The 16,688-nt window shown below is 52.4% G+C and overlaps 1 protein-coding gene across 1 annotated transcript in view; it reads left to right on the top strand.

The window, feature by feature from the left end:
* PTDSS2 (phosphatidylserine synthase 2) overlaps positions 1-16,688 on the top strand; it is a 322,237-nt gene that overhangs the window by 137,135 nt on the left and 168,414 nt on the right. The window contains exon 4 of the mRNA XM_030201130.1: positions 4,622-4,689. Coding sequence (XP_030056990.1) covers positions 4,622-4,689 — 68 coding nt within the window. The remainder of the gene's footprint in view (positions 1-4,621; positions 4,690-16,688) is intronic.

The raw sequence follows: 16,688 nt of genomic DNA, 5'->3' as shown, positions 1-16,688 counted from the left end.
AGTTGCACACATTGGACTGCAAGCGAGCGTTGGCCTTCTATCTGGAGCGGACACAGCCCCACAGACAGTCCGCCCAATTGTTTCTTTCGACCCCAATAGGAAAGGGGTCGCTGTCGGGAAACGCACCATTTCCAATTGGCTAGCAGATTGCATTTCCTTCACTTACGCCCAGGCTGGGCTGGCTCTTGAGGGTCATGTCACGGCTCATAATGTTAGGGCCATGGCAGCGTCAGTGGCCCACTTGAAGTCAGCCACTATTGAAGAGATTTGCAAGGCTGCGACGTGGTCATCTGTCCACACATTCACATCACATTACTGCCTGCAGCAGGATACCCGACGTGACAGTCAGTTCGGGCAGTCAGTGCTGCAGAATCTGTTTGGGGTTTGAATCCAACTCCACCCTCCAGGACCCGATTTTATTCTGTTCAGGCTGCACTCTGTTAGTTGTTCTTCGTAGGTCAATTTCTGTTATGCCCTCGCCGTTGTGAGGTTCAATTGACCTGGGTTCTTGTTTTGAGTGAGCCTGAGAGCTAGGGATACCCCAGTCGTGAGAACAAGCAGCCTGCTTGTCCTCGGAGAAAGCGAATGATACATACCTGTAGCAGGTGTTCTCCGAGGACAGCAGGCTGATTGTTCTCACCTACCCTCCCTCCTCCCCTTTGGAGTTCTGTTTTTCCTCATTCTTTTGCTTGTCATTCAACTGAGCGGGAATGGTCGCGCACGGGCGGGAAGACGGCCGCGCATGCGCGGTGGGCGTGCCCTGCGTGCAGGACCGCCCGCAAAGTTTTTGTTCCGGTTGGTGGGGGCTGCCGTGGAAGTCAACCCAGTCGTGAGAACAATCAGCTTGCTGTCCTCGGAGAACACCTGCTACAGGTATGTATCATTCGCTTTATTGTTGGTGGGTTTATGAGTGGGGACGGACTCTAAACTGCCTAGGGAAAAATATACCTTTTTTTCTCCTAGGCAGTTTAGAGTCCATCCCCACCCATAAACCCACCAACAATAAATTTTATTGTTAGTGGGTTTCTGGGTGGGAGTGCACTCAGTGCCCAGGTTAAAATTGTTTTTTTAAAATCTGCATATCTTTTTTTTATGTTGGTGGGTTTTTGGGTGGGGATGTTCTTTTCTGTGCCCAAGTTAACATAAAAAAGCTTTATATTTAATGTAGACAGGTTTCTGGGTGAGGGTGGGCTCTGCAGTGGTGTGCTTCAGGTTGGGGGAGATGCCAGACTATGGGGGGATGGGTAGGGGGTAGGATAGGGCTGACGCTAGGCTACAAGGGAGGAGTAGGGGTAGAGTGGGGCTGATGCCTAGGTATGAGATGGATGTGGGGAAGGGCTGATGCAGGCTTATGGGGATGGATGGGGGGTAGGGAAGGGTAAGGCTGATGTCAGGCTATAGGGATGGATGAGGGGAGTAGGGAAGGGAAGGGTGGGGCTGATGCCGGGCTACAGTGATGGGTGGAGTGGGGGATAGTAAGGGAAGGGTAGGACTGATGTCGGGCTACAGGGAGAGATGGGTGGTAGGGAAGGGCAGGGCTGATGCTGGGCTACTGGACAATTTTCACATTTTTGGTCCTTCTTTTCTGTAATTGACAAAGATTGGTCTGTGTTCTGCATGTGACCAAAGTGAGAGATTCTTCTGGCATGTGGTTTGTGTGGGGATCTATATCAGTCTGACTTTTCCATGGGACTCGTATTGCTGTTGTGTATATTCACAGCTGCCTTTTTAAAGGTACTGTTAATGGTTTTTGTGTGTTCAGAATTGGTGGTGTTAAGGTTTGCTACATATAGGCATATTTTCAAAGCACTTAGCCTTCCAAAGTTCCATAGAAACCTATGGAACTTTGGAAGGCTAAGTGCTTTGAAAATATGCCTGATTGGCTCTTAGTATGTATGTGGTTTATGTTGATACTGGACAGCTGTTGGGCAGACTGTTTATTAGAAATCCTTCATCAAGTGCACTCTAAGGCATTATTTAGGAGTATTCTAAGAAACGCTACTCATACCTATATACATAGTGCCCACCTATATTAGCTCTGGGCCCACCCAAAATGTCAGTCGGACGCCTTCCTCCTTCATTGGGGGACAGGCCTTCTGTATGCATATCCTCTCATACCTCTAGTGGGAAAGACTTTGTCGAGCAAGACCGTGGAACCATGATCTTGATCACACCTTACTGGCCACGTCAGATTTGTTTTCCTCTACTTCTGGAATTGTCCTGTGAAGCACCATGGAGATTGGAGTGTTTCCCGACCCTCATCACACAGAACAAGGGGTCGCTTCTACATCCCAGCCTCCAGTCTCTGGCTCTCACGGCCTGGATGTTAAGAGCCTAGAATTTGCTTCCTTAGGTCTTTCGGAGGGTGTCTCCCAGGTCTTGCTGGCTTCCAGAAAAGATTCCACTAAGAAGTGTTACTCTTTTAAATGGAGGAAGTTTGCCGTCTGGTGTGACAGTAAGGCCATAGATCCCCTTTCTTGTCCTACACAGACCCTGCTTTGAATACCTTCTGCACATCTCAGAGTTTGTTCTCAAGACCATATCCGTAAGGGTTCACCTTAGTGCAATTAGTGCTTATCAGCGTGTAGAAGGTAAGCGTATCTCTGGACAGCCTTTAGTTGTTTGCTTCATGAGAGATTTGCTTTTGTCAAAGCTCCCTGTCAAACTTCCACCAGTGTCATGGGATCTCAACGTCGTTCTCACCCAGCTGATGAAAGCTCCTTTTGAGCCACTGAATTCCTGCCTTCTGAAGTACTTGACCTGGAAGGTCATTTTACTTGGTGGCTGTTACTTCAGCTTATAGGGTCTGTGAGCTTCAGTCCTTAGTAATGGATGCTCCTTATACTAAGTTTCATCACAACAGAGTAGTCCTCCGCACACACCCTAAGTTTCTGGTAAAGGTGGTGTCTGAGTTCCATCTGAACCAATCGATTGTCTTGCCAACATTTTTCCCCGTCCTCATGCCCACCCTGGAGAAAGCAGCTTGCACATTTTGGACTGCAAGAGAGCATTGGCTTTTTACATGGAGCGGATGAAGCCCTTTAGACAGTTGTTTGTCTCCTTTGATCCCAAGAGGAGGGGAGTTGCCATCGGTAAACGCACAATATCCAACTGGCTAGCAGATTGCATTTCCTTCACTTATGTCCGAGCTGAGCTGACTCTAGAGGGCCATGTCACAGCTCATAATGTCAAAGCCATGGCTGCGTTGGTAGCCCCCTTGAAGTCAGCCTTTTGTGAAGAGATTTGCAAAGCTGCGACATGGTCTTCAGTCCACATTCACATCTCATTACTGCCTTGAGCAGGATAGCCGATGCAACAGTTGGTTTGGGCAATCAGTGTTGCAGAATCTGGGGTTTAGAATCCAACTCCACCCTCCTAGGCCCATTTTGTTCTGTTCCAGTTTGTATATAGTTTCAGGTTAATCTACGTTGTCCTCGCTGAACAGGCCCAATTGACCAATGTTTGTTGTTTTGGGTGAGCCTGAATGCTAGGGATTCCCCACTTGTGAGAAGGAAACATGCCTGCTTGTCCTCGAAGAAAGCAAAGATACTTACCTGTAGCAGGTATTCTCCGAGGACAGCAGGCTGATCATTCTCACAATCCTGCCCACCTCCCCTTGGAGTTGTTTGTTTTTCTTTCATTTATGCTTTTGGATAGAACTGAGGAGCGCTGTTGTGCGCCAGGCGGGAAGGCACTCTGCGCATGCACGGCACGTGTGCCAGAAGACTCTAGCAAAGCTTTTTTCTTTTTTGCTGTGCATTATGCCAGCTCCCGGGCCGACGCGGATCGTCAGGCCAGTTGTGAAAATGATCAGTGTGTTGTCTTTGGAGAATACCTGCTACAGGTAAGTATCTTTGCTACATATGCATGCAATTGACTTTTATGAAATTACCTCTACTGTGTATAAAACCTGGGTTTAATTCTTGAATCTGATTCCTATTGCTCAGCCTAGCTTGAGATGTTGCCTAGGCAATATTCACAACCTGGTTGGAAACCATAATCATTGTTAAAGAGCAGCATTCAAGAATTGGTTTTAGGGTGTTTCCAGAGGCATCCATGGTCTCTCTTATTCTGTGACCTATTTTAATACTGAATTGGTAGAAAATGGGGAAGCATCCTGGGTACTTGTGAATGAGCACTTAGAACCTGCCACCACAGCAGGGTTTGAAATTGAACTGTAGGCCCAAATGAAATAGGAAGAAAATGCTAAATTTAGGTTTTCAAGACATTAACAAACTTGAAAATCTAATGCTTACAAGATTTGTGGTGGCCTCAAACTTTTCTTTGTCTTGGAATATACTTGGAAGAGCATGCTACATTGACTTGCAAGTTTTTGGACTACTTTGGGACTCTGTCAGCAACTCCAAAAGATATGAAAATGTAGCCACCTGAACAGTTTGGGTGGGCTCTTGACTGAATATGATGGTTTGAGCCCAGTGCATCTCTTTAGTTCACACACTTTTTTTAAATTGTTAAAAGTGAATAATTGTGTTAAGACTTGTTTCCTTTATTTTGTAATCCTATTGTACACTTATGATCAGCATTTCCTTTTGTGGTCAGAAATCAGTTGGCTAATGCTTATGTTTTATAGTATTTTAGTATATTTATTCTTTCTTTATAGCTTACTGGAGATTTTGGCTATGTGTCAGTGTTGTGTACGAGCTGTTCCTCATCTTCATACTTTTTCAGGTGAGAAACTATTTTGTTTTGATATGAATCATCAGTGCTGTATTATCTGAAGAGCAGTATTAGGAATAGTTTTTAGAAAGTTTCTTTGATAATGATGTGCAGCTGTTTATTTTCCTACAGTTCATGTGCAAAATATTAGATGTTGCAAGCAGTGTCCCCTCACCCCCTAATTCTATAAAAAGCACAAAAATGTGCGTGCACAAATTTGGGTGCGTGCACATTTTAATTGAACAAGCTAATTCTCCGAGGACAAGCAGGCTGCTTGTTCTCACTGATGGGTGACGTCCACGGCAGCCCCTCCAATCGGAAACTTCACTAGCAAAGGCCTTTGCTAGTCCTCGCGCGCCGATGCGCACCGCGCATGCGCGGCCGTCTTCCCGCCCGAACCGGCTCGTGTTCGTCAGTCTTCTTTTGTCCGCGCTCGGGACGGTCGTGTTTGCACCGTTTCGCGCCCCTCAAGTTGACCCTCGCGCGTCTTTGAGCTTTTGCTTAAAAAAAAAAAGAACTTGGAGGAAGACCTTTACGGTCTTTTCCCCTTTTCCTGTGTTTTGCCCCGCTAAGTTTCCTTTCGTTTTCGGGGTAGGCCCTTTTGAGGCCTCGGTTCGAGTTTTTTCTCTCCCTATTTTTGGTGCCTTTACCGCCATTACGAGTTTTGATTTCGCCGGCGTGAGTTTTCCGCCCATGTCATCGAAGTCTTCCAGCGGCTTCAAGAAGTGCACCCAGTGCGCACGGGTAATCTCGCTCACTGTCTTCAGTGTCTGGCGGCTGGGCACCGCCCGCAGGCCTGTAGTCTTTGCGTCCTTTTACAGAAAAGGACTCAGGTAGCGAGATTGGCCCAGTGGAACGTGTTGTTCTCGGGCTCTTCGTCGGCAACAGCACCGGGGGTATCGAGTGCATCGACGTCGACAGCTTCAAGACCTTCGACCTCGGCATCGACTGCATCGAGGCATTGACCCTCTGCATCGTCGGTACCGAGACATGCGTCGGTGGTACCGGGACCTCCACTAGTGTTGATGTCATCGGACGGTGGTGCTTCGACTGGAGTGCAGGTGAGGGCTGTCCATTCCCCTGCTGGTGGTGGTGAGCCTTCGGGTGGGTCTCCCCCTACCCTGAGGGCTCCTGCGGTACAGCCCCCCCGAGACCGACCTTCTTCGGCCTCGGTCCTGAAGAAGCAACAGTTGGATTCTACGTCCTCGTCGGTACCGGGAAGTTCCGGTGACATGCTTCGTTTGAAAAAGTCAAAGAAGCATCGACACCGGTCTCCTTCCCGCATCGGTACCGAGAGCTCTGGGTTGCCGAGGGAGTCGGCACCCAGTAGGCATCGACACCGGGAGGACCGCTCACCCTCTGTTCAGGAGGTGTCGATGCGCTCCACCTTGGACAGCCCGGAACAGCCTCCACGCCCGGAACAGACTCTGACTTCGACGCCTGCATCGGCTTCCATGTCTTTCTCCACAGCCGCTCTGCACGAGAGTCTCCGGGCCGTTCTCCCAGAGATCCTGGGAGAGCTGTTGCGCCCTTCCCCTCCGGTACCGGGGGTGCTTGCGCCACCGGTACCGTCAAGTGAGGCGCCGGCTGGCCCCTTGCCCGGGGTGAGGTCTCCGACATCGGTGCCGCTTGCGGTACCGACTGCGGTCGCCTCCCAGGAAGGCTCCCTGATGACGTCGGCGGAGGGAGCTTCGCCGGTGCGGGCAAGGGAGTCTACCTCTTGACGCTCCCACCGTGGCCGTGTTTCCACGGAGTCGAGTCGGGCACGGCTTCAGACGCAGGTTTATGAACTTGTGTCTGATACCGATGGTGAGGCCTCGTGGGAAGAGGAAGAGGACATCAGATATTTCTCTGACGAGGAGTCTGATGGCCTTCCTTCCGATCCCACTCCCTCCCCTGAAAGGCAGCTTTCTCCTCCTGAGAGTCTGTCTTTTGCGGCCTTTGTCCGGGAGATGTCTACGGCCATCCCCTTCCCGGTGGTTGTGGAGGACGAGCCCAGGGCTGAAATGTTTGAGCTCCTGGACTATCCTTCTCCACCTAAGGAAGCGTCCACAGTACCCATGCATCATGTCCTGAAAAAGACATTGCTAGCAAACTGGATCAAGCCTCTAACTAATCCCCACATTCCCAAGAAGATGGAGTCCCAGTACCGGATCCATGGGGACCCAGAGCTGATGCGCACTCAGTTGCCTCACGACTCTGGTGTGGTGGATCTGGCCCTAAAGAAGGCTAAGAGTTCTAGGGAGCATGCTTCGGCGCCCCCGGGCAAGGACTCTAGAACCTTAGACTCCTTTGGGAGGAAGGCCTACCATTCTTCTATGCTCGTGGCCAAAATCCAGTCTTACCAGCTCTACACGAGCATACACATGCGGAACAATGTGCGGCAGTTGGCGGGCTTGGTGGACAAGCTCCCTCCTGAGCAAGCCAAGCCATTTCAGGAGGTGGTCAGGCAGCTGAAGGCGTGCAGAAAATTCCTGGCCAGAGGGGTATATGATACCTTTGATGTCGCGTCCAGGGCCGCTGCTCAAGGTGTGGTGATGCGCAGACTTTCATGGCTGCGTCCTCCGACCTGGAGAATAGGATCCAGCAGCGGATTGCGGACTCCCCTTGCCGAGCGGACAATATTTTTGGAGAAAAAGTCGAACAGGTGGTAGAGCAGCTCCACCAGCGGGATACCGCTTTCGACAAGTTCTCCCGCCGGCAGCCTTCAGCATCTACCTCCTCAGGTAGACGTTTTTATGGGGGAAGGAAGACTGTTCCCTACTCTTCTGGTAAGCGTAGGTACAATCCTCCTTCTCGACAGCCTGCGGCCCAGGCTAAGCCCCAGCGCGCTCGCTCTTGTCAGCAGCGTGCACCTCAGCAAGGTCCCTCGGCTCCCCAGCAAAAGCAAGGGGCGAGCTTTTGACTGGCTCCAGCAGAGCACAGCCGACATCAACGTGTCAGTGCCGGGCGATCTGCCGGTCGGGGGGAGGTTGAAAGTTTTTCACCAAAGGTGGCCTCTCATAACCTCCGACCAGTGGGTTCTCCAAATAGTCCGGCAAGGATACACCCTCAATTTGGTTTCCAAACCTCCAAATGGCCCACCGGGAGCTCAATCTTACAGCTTCCAGCACAAGCAGGTACTTGCAGAGGAACTCTCCGCCCTTCTCAGCGCCAATGCGGTCGAGCCCGTGCCATCTGGGCAAGAAGGGCTGGGATTCTATTCCAGGTACTTCCTTGTGGAAAAGAAAACAGGGGGGAAGCGTCCCATCCTAGACCGAAGGGCCCTGAACAAATATCTGGTCAAGGAAAAGTTCAGGATGCTTTCCCTGGGCACCCTTCTTCCCATGATTCAGGAAAACGACTGGCTATGCTCTCTGGACTTGAAGACGCCTACATGCACATCCCGATACTGCCAGCTCACAGGCAGTATCTGCGATTTCAGCTGGGCACACGTCACTTCCAGTACTGTGTGCTACCCTTTGGGCTCGCCTCTGCGCCCAGAGTGTTCACGAAGTGCTTGGCTGTAGTAGCAGCGGCGCTTCGCAGGCTGGGAGTGCATGTGTTCCCCTATCTCGACGATTGGCTGGTGAAGAACACATCCGAGGCAGGAGCTCTACAGTCAATGCAGATGACTATTCGCCTCCTGGAGCTACTGGGGCTTGTGATCAATTATCCAAAGTCCCATCTTCTCCCAGTGCAGTGACTTGAATTCATAGGAGCTCTGCTGGATTCTCGGACGGCTCGTGCCTATCTCCCAGAGGCGAGAGCCAACAAATTGTTGTCCCTCGTCTCGCGGGTGCGAGCGTCACAGCAGATCACAGCTCGGCAGATGTTGAGATTGTTGGGCCACATGGCCTCCACAGTTCATGTGACTCCCATGGCCCGCCTTCACATGTGATCTGCTCAATGGACCCTAGCTTCCCAGTGGTTTCAGGCTGCTGGGGATCTAGAAGTCGTGATCCACCTGTCCACGAGTTTTCTCAAATCCCTGTATTGGTGGACGATTTGGTCCAATTTGACTCTGGGACGCCCTTTCCAAATTCCTCAGCCACAAAAAGTGCTGACTACAGATGCGTCTCTCCTGGGGTGGGGGGCTCATGTCGATGGGCTTCACACCCAGGGAAGCTGGTCCCTCCAGGAACGCGATCTGCAGATCAATCTCCTGGAGTTACGAGCGGTCTGGAACGCTCTGAAGGCTTTCAGAGATCAGCTGTCCCACCAAATTATCCAAATTCAGACAGACAACCAGGTTGCCATGTATTACATCAGCAAGCAGGGGGGCACCGGATCTCGCCCCCTGTGTCAGGAAAGCCGTCAGCATGTGGCTGTGGGCTCGCCGTCACGGCATGGTGCTCCAAGCCACATATCTGGCAGGCATAAACAACAGTCTGGCCGACAGGTTGAGCAGGATTATGCAACCTCATGAGTGGTCGCTCAACTCCCGAGTAGTGCGCCAGATCTTCCAGGTGTGGGGCACCCCCTTGGTAGATCTCTTTGCATCTCGAGCCAACCACAAGGTTCCTCAGTTCTGTTCCAGACTTCAGGCCCCCGGCAGACTGGCATCGGATGCCTTCCTCCTGGACTGGGGGGAAGGTCTGCTGTATGCTTATCCTCCCATACCTCTGGTGGGAAAGACTTTGTTGAAACTCAAGCAGGACCAAGGCACCATGATTCTGATTGCTCCGTTTTGGCCGCGTCAGATCTGGTTCCCTCTTCTTCTGGAGTTGTCCTCCGAAGAACCGTGGAGATTGGAGTGTTTTCCGACCCTCATCACACAGGACGAAGGGGCGCTTCTGCATCCCAACCTCCAGTCTCTGGCTCTCACGGCCTGGATGTTGAGAGCGTAGGCTTTGCCTCTTTGGGTCTGTCAGAGGGTGTCTCCTGCATCTTGCTTGCTTCCAGGAAAGATTCCACTAAGAGGAGTTACTTCTTTCTATGGAGGAGGTTTGCCGTCTGGTGTGACAGCAAGGCCCTAGATCCTCGCTCTTGTCCTACACAGACACTGCTTGAATATCTTCTGCACTTGTCTGAGTCTGGTCTCAAGACCAACTCTGTAAGGGTTCACCTTAGCGCAATCAGTGCATACCATTACTGTGTGGAAGGTAAGCCGATCTCAGGACAGCCTTTAGTTGTTCGCTTCATGAGAGGTTTGCTTTTGTCAAAGCCCCCCGTCAAACCTCCTACAGTGTCATGGGATCTCAATGTCGTTCTCACCCAGCTGATGAAACCTCCTTTTGAGCCACTGAACTCCTGCCATCTGAAGTACTTGACCTGGAAGGTCATTTTCTTGGTGGCAGTTACTTCAGCTCGTAGAGTCAGTGAGCTTCAGGCCCTGGTAGCCCAGGCCCCTTACACCAAATTTCATCATAACAGAGTAGTCCTCCGCACTCACCCTAAGTTCTTGCCGAAGGTAGTACATAAGTACATAAGTAATGCCATACTGGGAAAAGACCAAGGGTCCATCGAGCCCAGCATCCTGTCCACGACAGCGGCCAATCCAGGCCAAGGGCACCTGGCAAGCTTCCCAAACGTAGAAACATTCTATACATGTTATTCCTGGAATTTTGGATTTTTCCAAGTCCGTTTAGTAGCGGTTTATGGACTTGTCCTTTAGGAATCCGTCCAACCCCTTTTTAAACTCTGCTAAGCTAACCGCCTTCACCACTTTCTCCGGCAACGAATTCCAGAGTTTAATTACACGTCGGGTGAAGAAAAATTTTCTCCGATTTGTTTTAAATTTACTACACTGTAGTTTCATCGCATGCCCCCTAGTCCTAGTATTTTTGGAAAGCGTGAACAGACGCTTCACATCCACCTGTTCCACTCCACTCATTATTTTATATACTACTACTACTACTATTTAGCGCTACAAGGCATACTCTCCCCTCAGCCGTCTCTTCTCCAAGCTGTATAGCCCTAGCCTCCTTAGTCTTTCTTCATAGGGAAGTCGTCCCATCCCCGCTATCATTTTAGTCGCCCTTCGCTGCACCTTTTCCAATTCTACTACATCTTTCTTGAGATGCGGCGACCAGAATTGAACACAATACTCAAGGTGCGGTCGCACCATGGAGCGATACAACGGCATTATAACATCCTCACACCTGTTTTCCATACCTTTCCTAATAATACCCAACATTCTATTTGCTTTCTTAGCCGCAGCAGCACACTGAGCAGAAGGTTTCAGTGTGTTATCGACGACGACACCCAGATCCCTTTCTTAGTCCGTAACTCCTAACGTGGAACCTTGCATGACGTAGCTATAATTCGGGTTCTTTTTTCCCACATGCATCACCTTGCACTTGCTCACATTAAACATCATCTGCCATTTAGCCGCCCAGTCTCCCAGTCTCGTAAGGTCCTCTTGTAATTTTTCACAATCCTGTCGCGATTTAACGACTTTGAATAACTTTGTGTCATCAGCAAATTTAATTACCTCGCTAGTTACTCCCATCTCTAAATCATTTATAAATATATTAAAAAGCAGCGGTCCTAGCACGGACCCCTGAGGAACCCCACTAACTACCCTTCTCCATTGTGAATACTGCCCAGTCGGAGTTCCATCTGAACCAGTCAATTGTCTTGCCAACATTCTTTCCCCGTCCTCATTCCTGCCCTGCTGAACGTCAGCTGCACACATTGGACTGCAAAAGAGCATTGGCCTTCTATCTGGAGCGGACACAGCCCCACAGACAGTCCGCTCAATTGTTTGTTTCTTTTGATCCCAACAGGAGGGGAGTGGCTGTGGGGAAACGCACCATATCCAATTGGCTAGCAGATTGCATTTCCTTCACTTACGCCCAGGCTGGGCTGGCTCTTGAGGGTCATGTCACGGCTCACAATGTCAGAGCCATGGCTGCGTCAGTGGCCCACTTGAAGTCAGCCACTATTGAAGAGATCTGCAAAGCTGCGACGTGGTCATCTGTCCACACATTCACATCTCATTACTGCCTGCAGCAGGATACTCGACGCGACAGTCGGTTCGGGCAGTCAGTGCTTCAGAATCTGTTCGGGGTTTAGAATCCAACTCCACCCCCTTAGGCCCATGTTTTATTCTGTTCCAGGCTACACTCTCAGTTAGTTGGATAAGTTGCTAGGTCAATCTCATTTATGTCCTCGCCGTTGCGAGGCCCAATTGACCATGTTTGTTTGTTTTGAGTGAGCCTGGGGGCTAGGGATACCCCATCAGTGAGAACAAGCAGCCTGCTTGTCCTTGGAGAAAGCGAATGCTACATACCTGTAGAGGGTATTCTCCGAGGACAGCAGGCTGATTGTTCTCACAAACCCGCCCGCCTCCCCTTTGGAGTCTTCCCTTGTTTGTCTTGCTACGTATGGGACAGACTAACACGAGCCGGTTCGGGCGGGAAGACGGCCGCGCATGCGCATGGGCGCGCGAGGACTAGCAAAGGCCTTTGCTAGTGAAGTTTCCGATTGGAGGGGCTGCAGTGGACGTCACCCATCAGTGAGAACAATCAGCCTGTCCCTCGCCTTGCCGTCCGGCCGTCCCACGACTCCCGCCGCCTCTCTCTGCCGGGGCCCTAGCACCCGAGGGACCCCGGACTTCGGAGACCCGTGTCGGCGTCTGTAGTGCGTGCTGAGCCCGGGTCCGGTGTGCCGCCACTGTGCTCCCCGGCCGGAACGGCCCGGGCGCGCGCTGATGTTCACGGGGCCTGGACGCAGTGCACGGACCGAGACGCTTGCTGACCGACCAGGGCGCGGGGGACGGCGGCCGAGTTCGGCGGCCCTAGTGTGGACAGCTGTGCTCGGCGGCCCTACACTGCGGGCGATCCCCGTGCTTCAGCAGGGCCAGTGCACGGAGGTCGGGAACCACAGGACGGCGACTGTCTGGGAGGCTGGTTCCCCCAGAGCTGCTGCTGCGCAGCCATCGGGATGCTCGAGCCCAGCCGGTTTCTGCAACTTGCCTCCACCTGATCCGGCTCTACCCTGCGTGTTCCAGTCCGCCTGATCCGGCCTCACCCTACGTCTTCCAGTCCGCCTGATCCGGCTTCTCCCTGCGTGTTCCAGTCCCCTGATCCGGCTTCACCCTGCGTGTTCCAGTCCCCTGATCCGGCTTCACCCTGCGTGTTCCAGTCCGCCTGATCCGGCTTCACCCTGCGTCTTCCAGTCCGCCTGATCCGGCTTCTCCCTGCGTGACGCAGATTCTTCCTGCATGCTCCAGTCCGCCTGAACCAGTTTCTTCCTGCCTGCTCCAGTCTGCTTGATCCAGCTTCTTCCTGCTTGCTCCAGTCCGCCTGATACAGCTTCTTCCTGCCTGCTCCAGTCTGCCTGATCCTGCGTCTTCCTGCCTGCTCCAGTCCGCCTGATGCAGTTTCCTCCTGCCTGCTCCAGTCCGCCTGATGCAGCTTCCCCCTGCCTGCTCCAGTCCGCCAGGTTCAGCTTCTTCCTGCCTGCTCCAACCCGCCTGATCCAGCTTCTTCCTGCCTCCAGTCTGCCTGATCCTGTGTCTTCCTGCCTGCTCCAGTCCGCCTGATGCAGCTTCCTCCTGCCTGCTCCAGTCCGCCTGATGCAGCTTCCCCCAGCCTGCTCCAGTCCGCCAGGTTCAGCTTCTTCCTGCCTGCTCCAATCCGCCTGATCCAGCTTCTTCCTGCTTGCTCCAATCCGCCTGGTACTGCTTCTTCCTGCCAGCTCCAGTCCGCCTGCTTCAGCTTCCTGACTGCCTACTCCAGTTCGCCTGATCCAGCTTCTTCCTGTCTGCTCCAGTCCGCCCGATCCAGCTTCCTGCTTGCTCGTTCCAGTTCACCTGATCCAGCTGTTCCAGTCCGCCCGATCCTGCTCTCCCTGCTTGCTCCAGTCCATCTGCCTCAACCTGTTCGTCTACTTGATCCAGCGTGTTACAGCCTGCCTGCTCCAGCTGCTCCCTTACTCCAGGCCCTCTCCTCCAGCCAGCTTACTCCAGTCTGCCTGATACAACCTGTTCCAGTCCGTCTGCTTCAGCTTGTCCCAGCCTGTTCCAGTCTGTCTGCATCAGCTTGTCCTAGTCTGCCAGCTCCTGCTTCAAACCACTCCAGCCTGCCACTCAACCGGACCACTAGCCAATCATTGACTTACCACCAATCACCTGACTGTCTACCACCCACCCTGAAACCCGCCTGCCTCCCAGCCCATCCTCCTACCAGCTCATCACTCTCCTGCCCGACTGCTTACCATCACCTGCCTGTCTCCCAGCCCACCTACCTTCCCTTTGAACACCTCAGTCACTACCCATGGCCCCCATTCACATCCTATTCCTTGCCCTGTCACTCCCTAATCTTTTCCCCCTCTCACCGCTGTCTTCCACATGATCTCACTACCCATCCCTGTCCTCTTCCGCCCTCCCCTACCTACCCCTATCCCCCACCACCTCTCCATCCCTACTGTCTTCCTCCTCCTTCCTAGCTCTCAACCTTCAACACCTCCTTCCTGCCATGAACCCTTCCCCTTTCCTCCTAAGCGCATCCCTTCTTCGTCGCCTTCGTCGCCCTTCCTCACCCACCCTTCTCTGCACTCTCATGCTCCTTCTCCTGCTATCCGCGGGTGACATCAATCCCAACCCAGGTCCCCCACACCTGTGCTCGTCCTCATCTCATCTATGCAAACAATCCCGCGATATCTCCAATCTCATCCCTATTCCCCTCCTCCCCCCTCCTCCCCTCCTCCCCCCTCCTCCCTCCCCTTCTCGTGTGCCCTGTGGAACGCCCACTCAATCTGCAACAAACTTCCCTTCACCCACGATCTCTTCATCTCCCATTCCCTTCATCTGCTCGCCCTAACTGAAACCTGGCTCACCCCGGACAACTCTGCCTCAATCGCAGCCCTATGCCACGGAGGATATCTTTTCTCCCATTCGCCCCGCCCAGTCGGCCGCGGTGGCGGCGTCGGACTACTACTTTCGCCCGCCTGCAGCTTCCAACCTCTCCATCTACCTCAGTCTCACAGCTTCTCATCCTTTGAAGTTCACTCCATCCGTCTATTCCACCCACTGCCACTCAGAGTTGCAGTCATTTACCGCCCCCCTGATGAATCCTTCCCATCCTTCCTTACCGACTTCGATGCCTGGCTCTCCGTCTTTCTTGAGCCCTCATCCCCATCCCTCATTCTCGGTGACTTCAACATCCACACTGATAACCCTTCCGATTCATATGTTGCTCAGTTCCTCACTCTTACCTCCTCCTTCAACCTCCAACTGAGCCCCACCACCCCTACTCACAAATCTGGCCACTTTCTTGATCTCGTCCTCTCTTCTACTTGCTCACCCTCCACTTTCTGCGTCTCACCTCTTCCTCTCTCCGACCACCACCTTATCACATTCACACTTCAGCACCCTCCCCCTCACTCTCGCCCAACACTAACTACTACGTCCAGAAATCTCCAGGCTGTTGACCCCTCCACCTTATCCTCTACTATCTCTGATCTCCTCCCTTCCAATTTGTCCTCCACATCCGTTGACAAAGCTGTCTCCACTTACAATGCCACTCTTTCCTCTGCTCTAGACACCCTTGCACCGTCCACCTCCCGGCCCACAAGATGTACCAATCCCCAGCCCTGGCTGACCCCGTGCACCCGATACCTTCGCTCCTGCGCCCGTTCGGCTGAACGCCTCTGGAGGAAATCTCGCACCCTTACTGACTTCATTCACTTCAAATTCATGCTATCCTCCTTCCAATCCTCCCTATTCCTCGCTAAGCAGGACTATTATATCCAATTGACCAATTCCCTTAGCTCTAACCCTCGTCGTCTATTCGCCACCCTCAACTCCCTCCTCAAAGTGCCCTCTGCTCCCACTCCCCCCCTCACTCTCTCCTCAATCTCTGGCCCACTACTTCCGTGACAAGGTCCAGAAGATCAACCTCGAATTCACCACTACTCCCTCTCCTCCTCTTCAGCCTATATCTCACTCTCTCATCCAACCTACCCAGGCCTCCTTCTCCTCCTTTCCTGCTATCACCGAAGAGGAAATCGCCCATCTCCTCTCCTCCTCGAAAGCCACCACTTGTTCCTCTGACCCCATCCCCACTAACCTACTCAACACCATCACTCCTACCATCACCCCCACCATCTGTCATATACTTAACCTCTCTCTCTCCACTGCATCTGTCCCGGACACCTTCAAGCATGCTGTGGTCACTCCACTCCTCAAAAAACCATCACTTGACCCTACCTGTCCCTCCAACTACCGACCCATTTCCCTCCTACCCTTCCTCTCCAAGATACTTGAATGCGCCGTTCACAGCTGCTGTATTGATTTTCTCTCCTCTCATGCCATCATCGACCCGCTCCAATCCGGCTTTCGCCCCCTACACTCAACAGAAACGGCACTATCTAAAGTCTGTAATGACCTATTCCTCGCCAAATCCAAAGGTCACTACTCCATCCTCATCCTCCTCGACCTCTCTGCCGCTTTTGACACTGTCAATCACAACCTACTTCTTGACACACTGTCCTCCCTTGGGTTCCAGGGCTCTGTCCTCTCCTGGTTCTCCTCTTATCTCTCCCATCGTACCTTCAGAGTACACTCTCATGGTTCGTCCTCCTCCCCTATCCCGCTCTCTGTTGGAGTTCCTCAGGGATCTGTCCTTGGGCCCCTTCTTTTTTCAATCTGCACCTCTTCCTTAGGCTCCCTGATTTCTTCTCATGGTTTCCACTATCATCTTTATGCCGACGACACCCAGCTTTATCTCTCCACACCAGAAATCACTGCGGATACCCAGGCCAAAGTCTCGGCCTGCTTATCCGACATTGCTGCCTGGATGTCCAACCGCCACCTGAAACTGAATATGTCTAAGACTGAACTTATTGTCTTCCCACCCAAACCCACTTCCCCTCTCCCTTCACTCTCTATCTCAGTTGAGAACACCCTCATTGTCCCCATCTTATCTGCCCGCAACCTCGGTGTCATCTTCGACTCCTCCCTCTCCTTTTCTGCGCACATCCAGCAGATAGCCAAGACCTGTCGCTTCTTCCTCTATAACATCAGCAAAATTCGCCCTTTCCTCTCCGAGCACACCACCCGAACTATCATCCACTCTCTCATT

The sequence above is a fragment of the Microcaecilia unicolor genome, chromosome 4 (assembly GCF_901765095.1).
Source record: "Microcaecilia unicolor chromosome 4, aMicUni1.1, whole genome shotgun sequence".
Lineage (NCBI taxonomy): Eukaryota > Metazoa > Chordata > Amphibia > Gymnophiona > Siphonopidae > Microcaecilia > Microcaecilia unicolor.
Note: the sequence above shows the minus strand (reverse complement) of the source record. Positions and strands in the feature narration are given on the sequence as shown.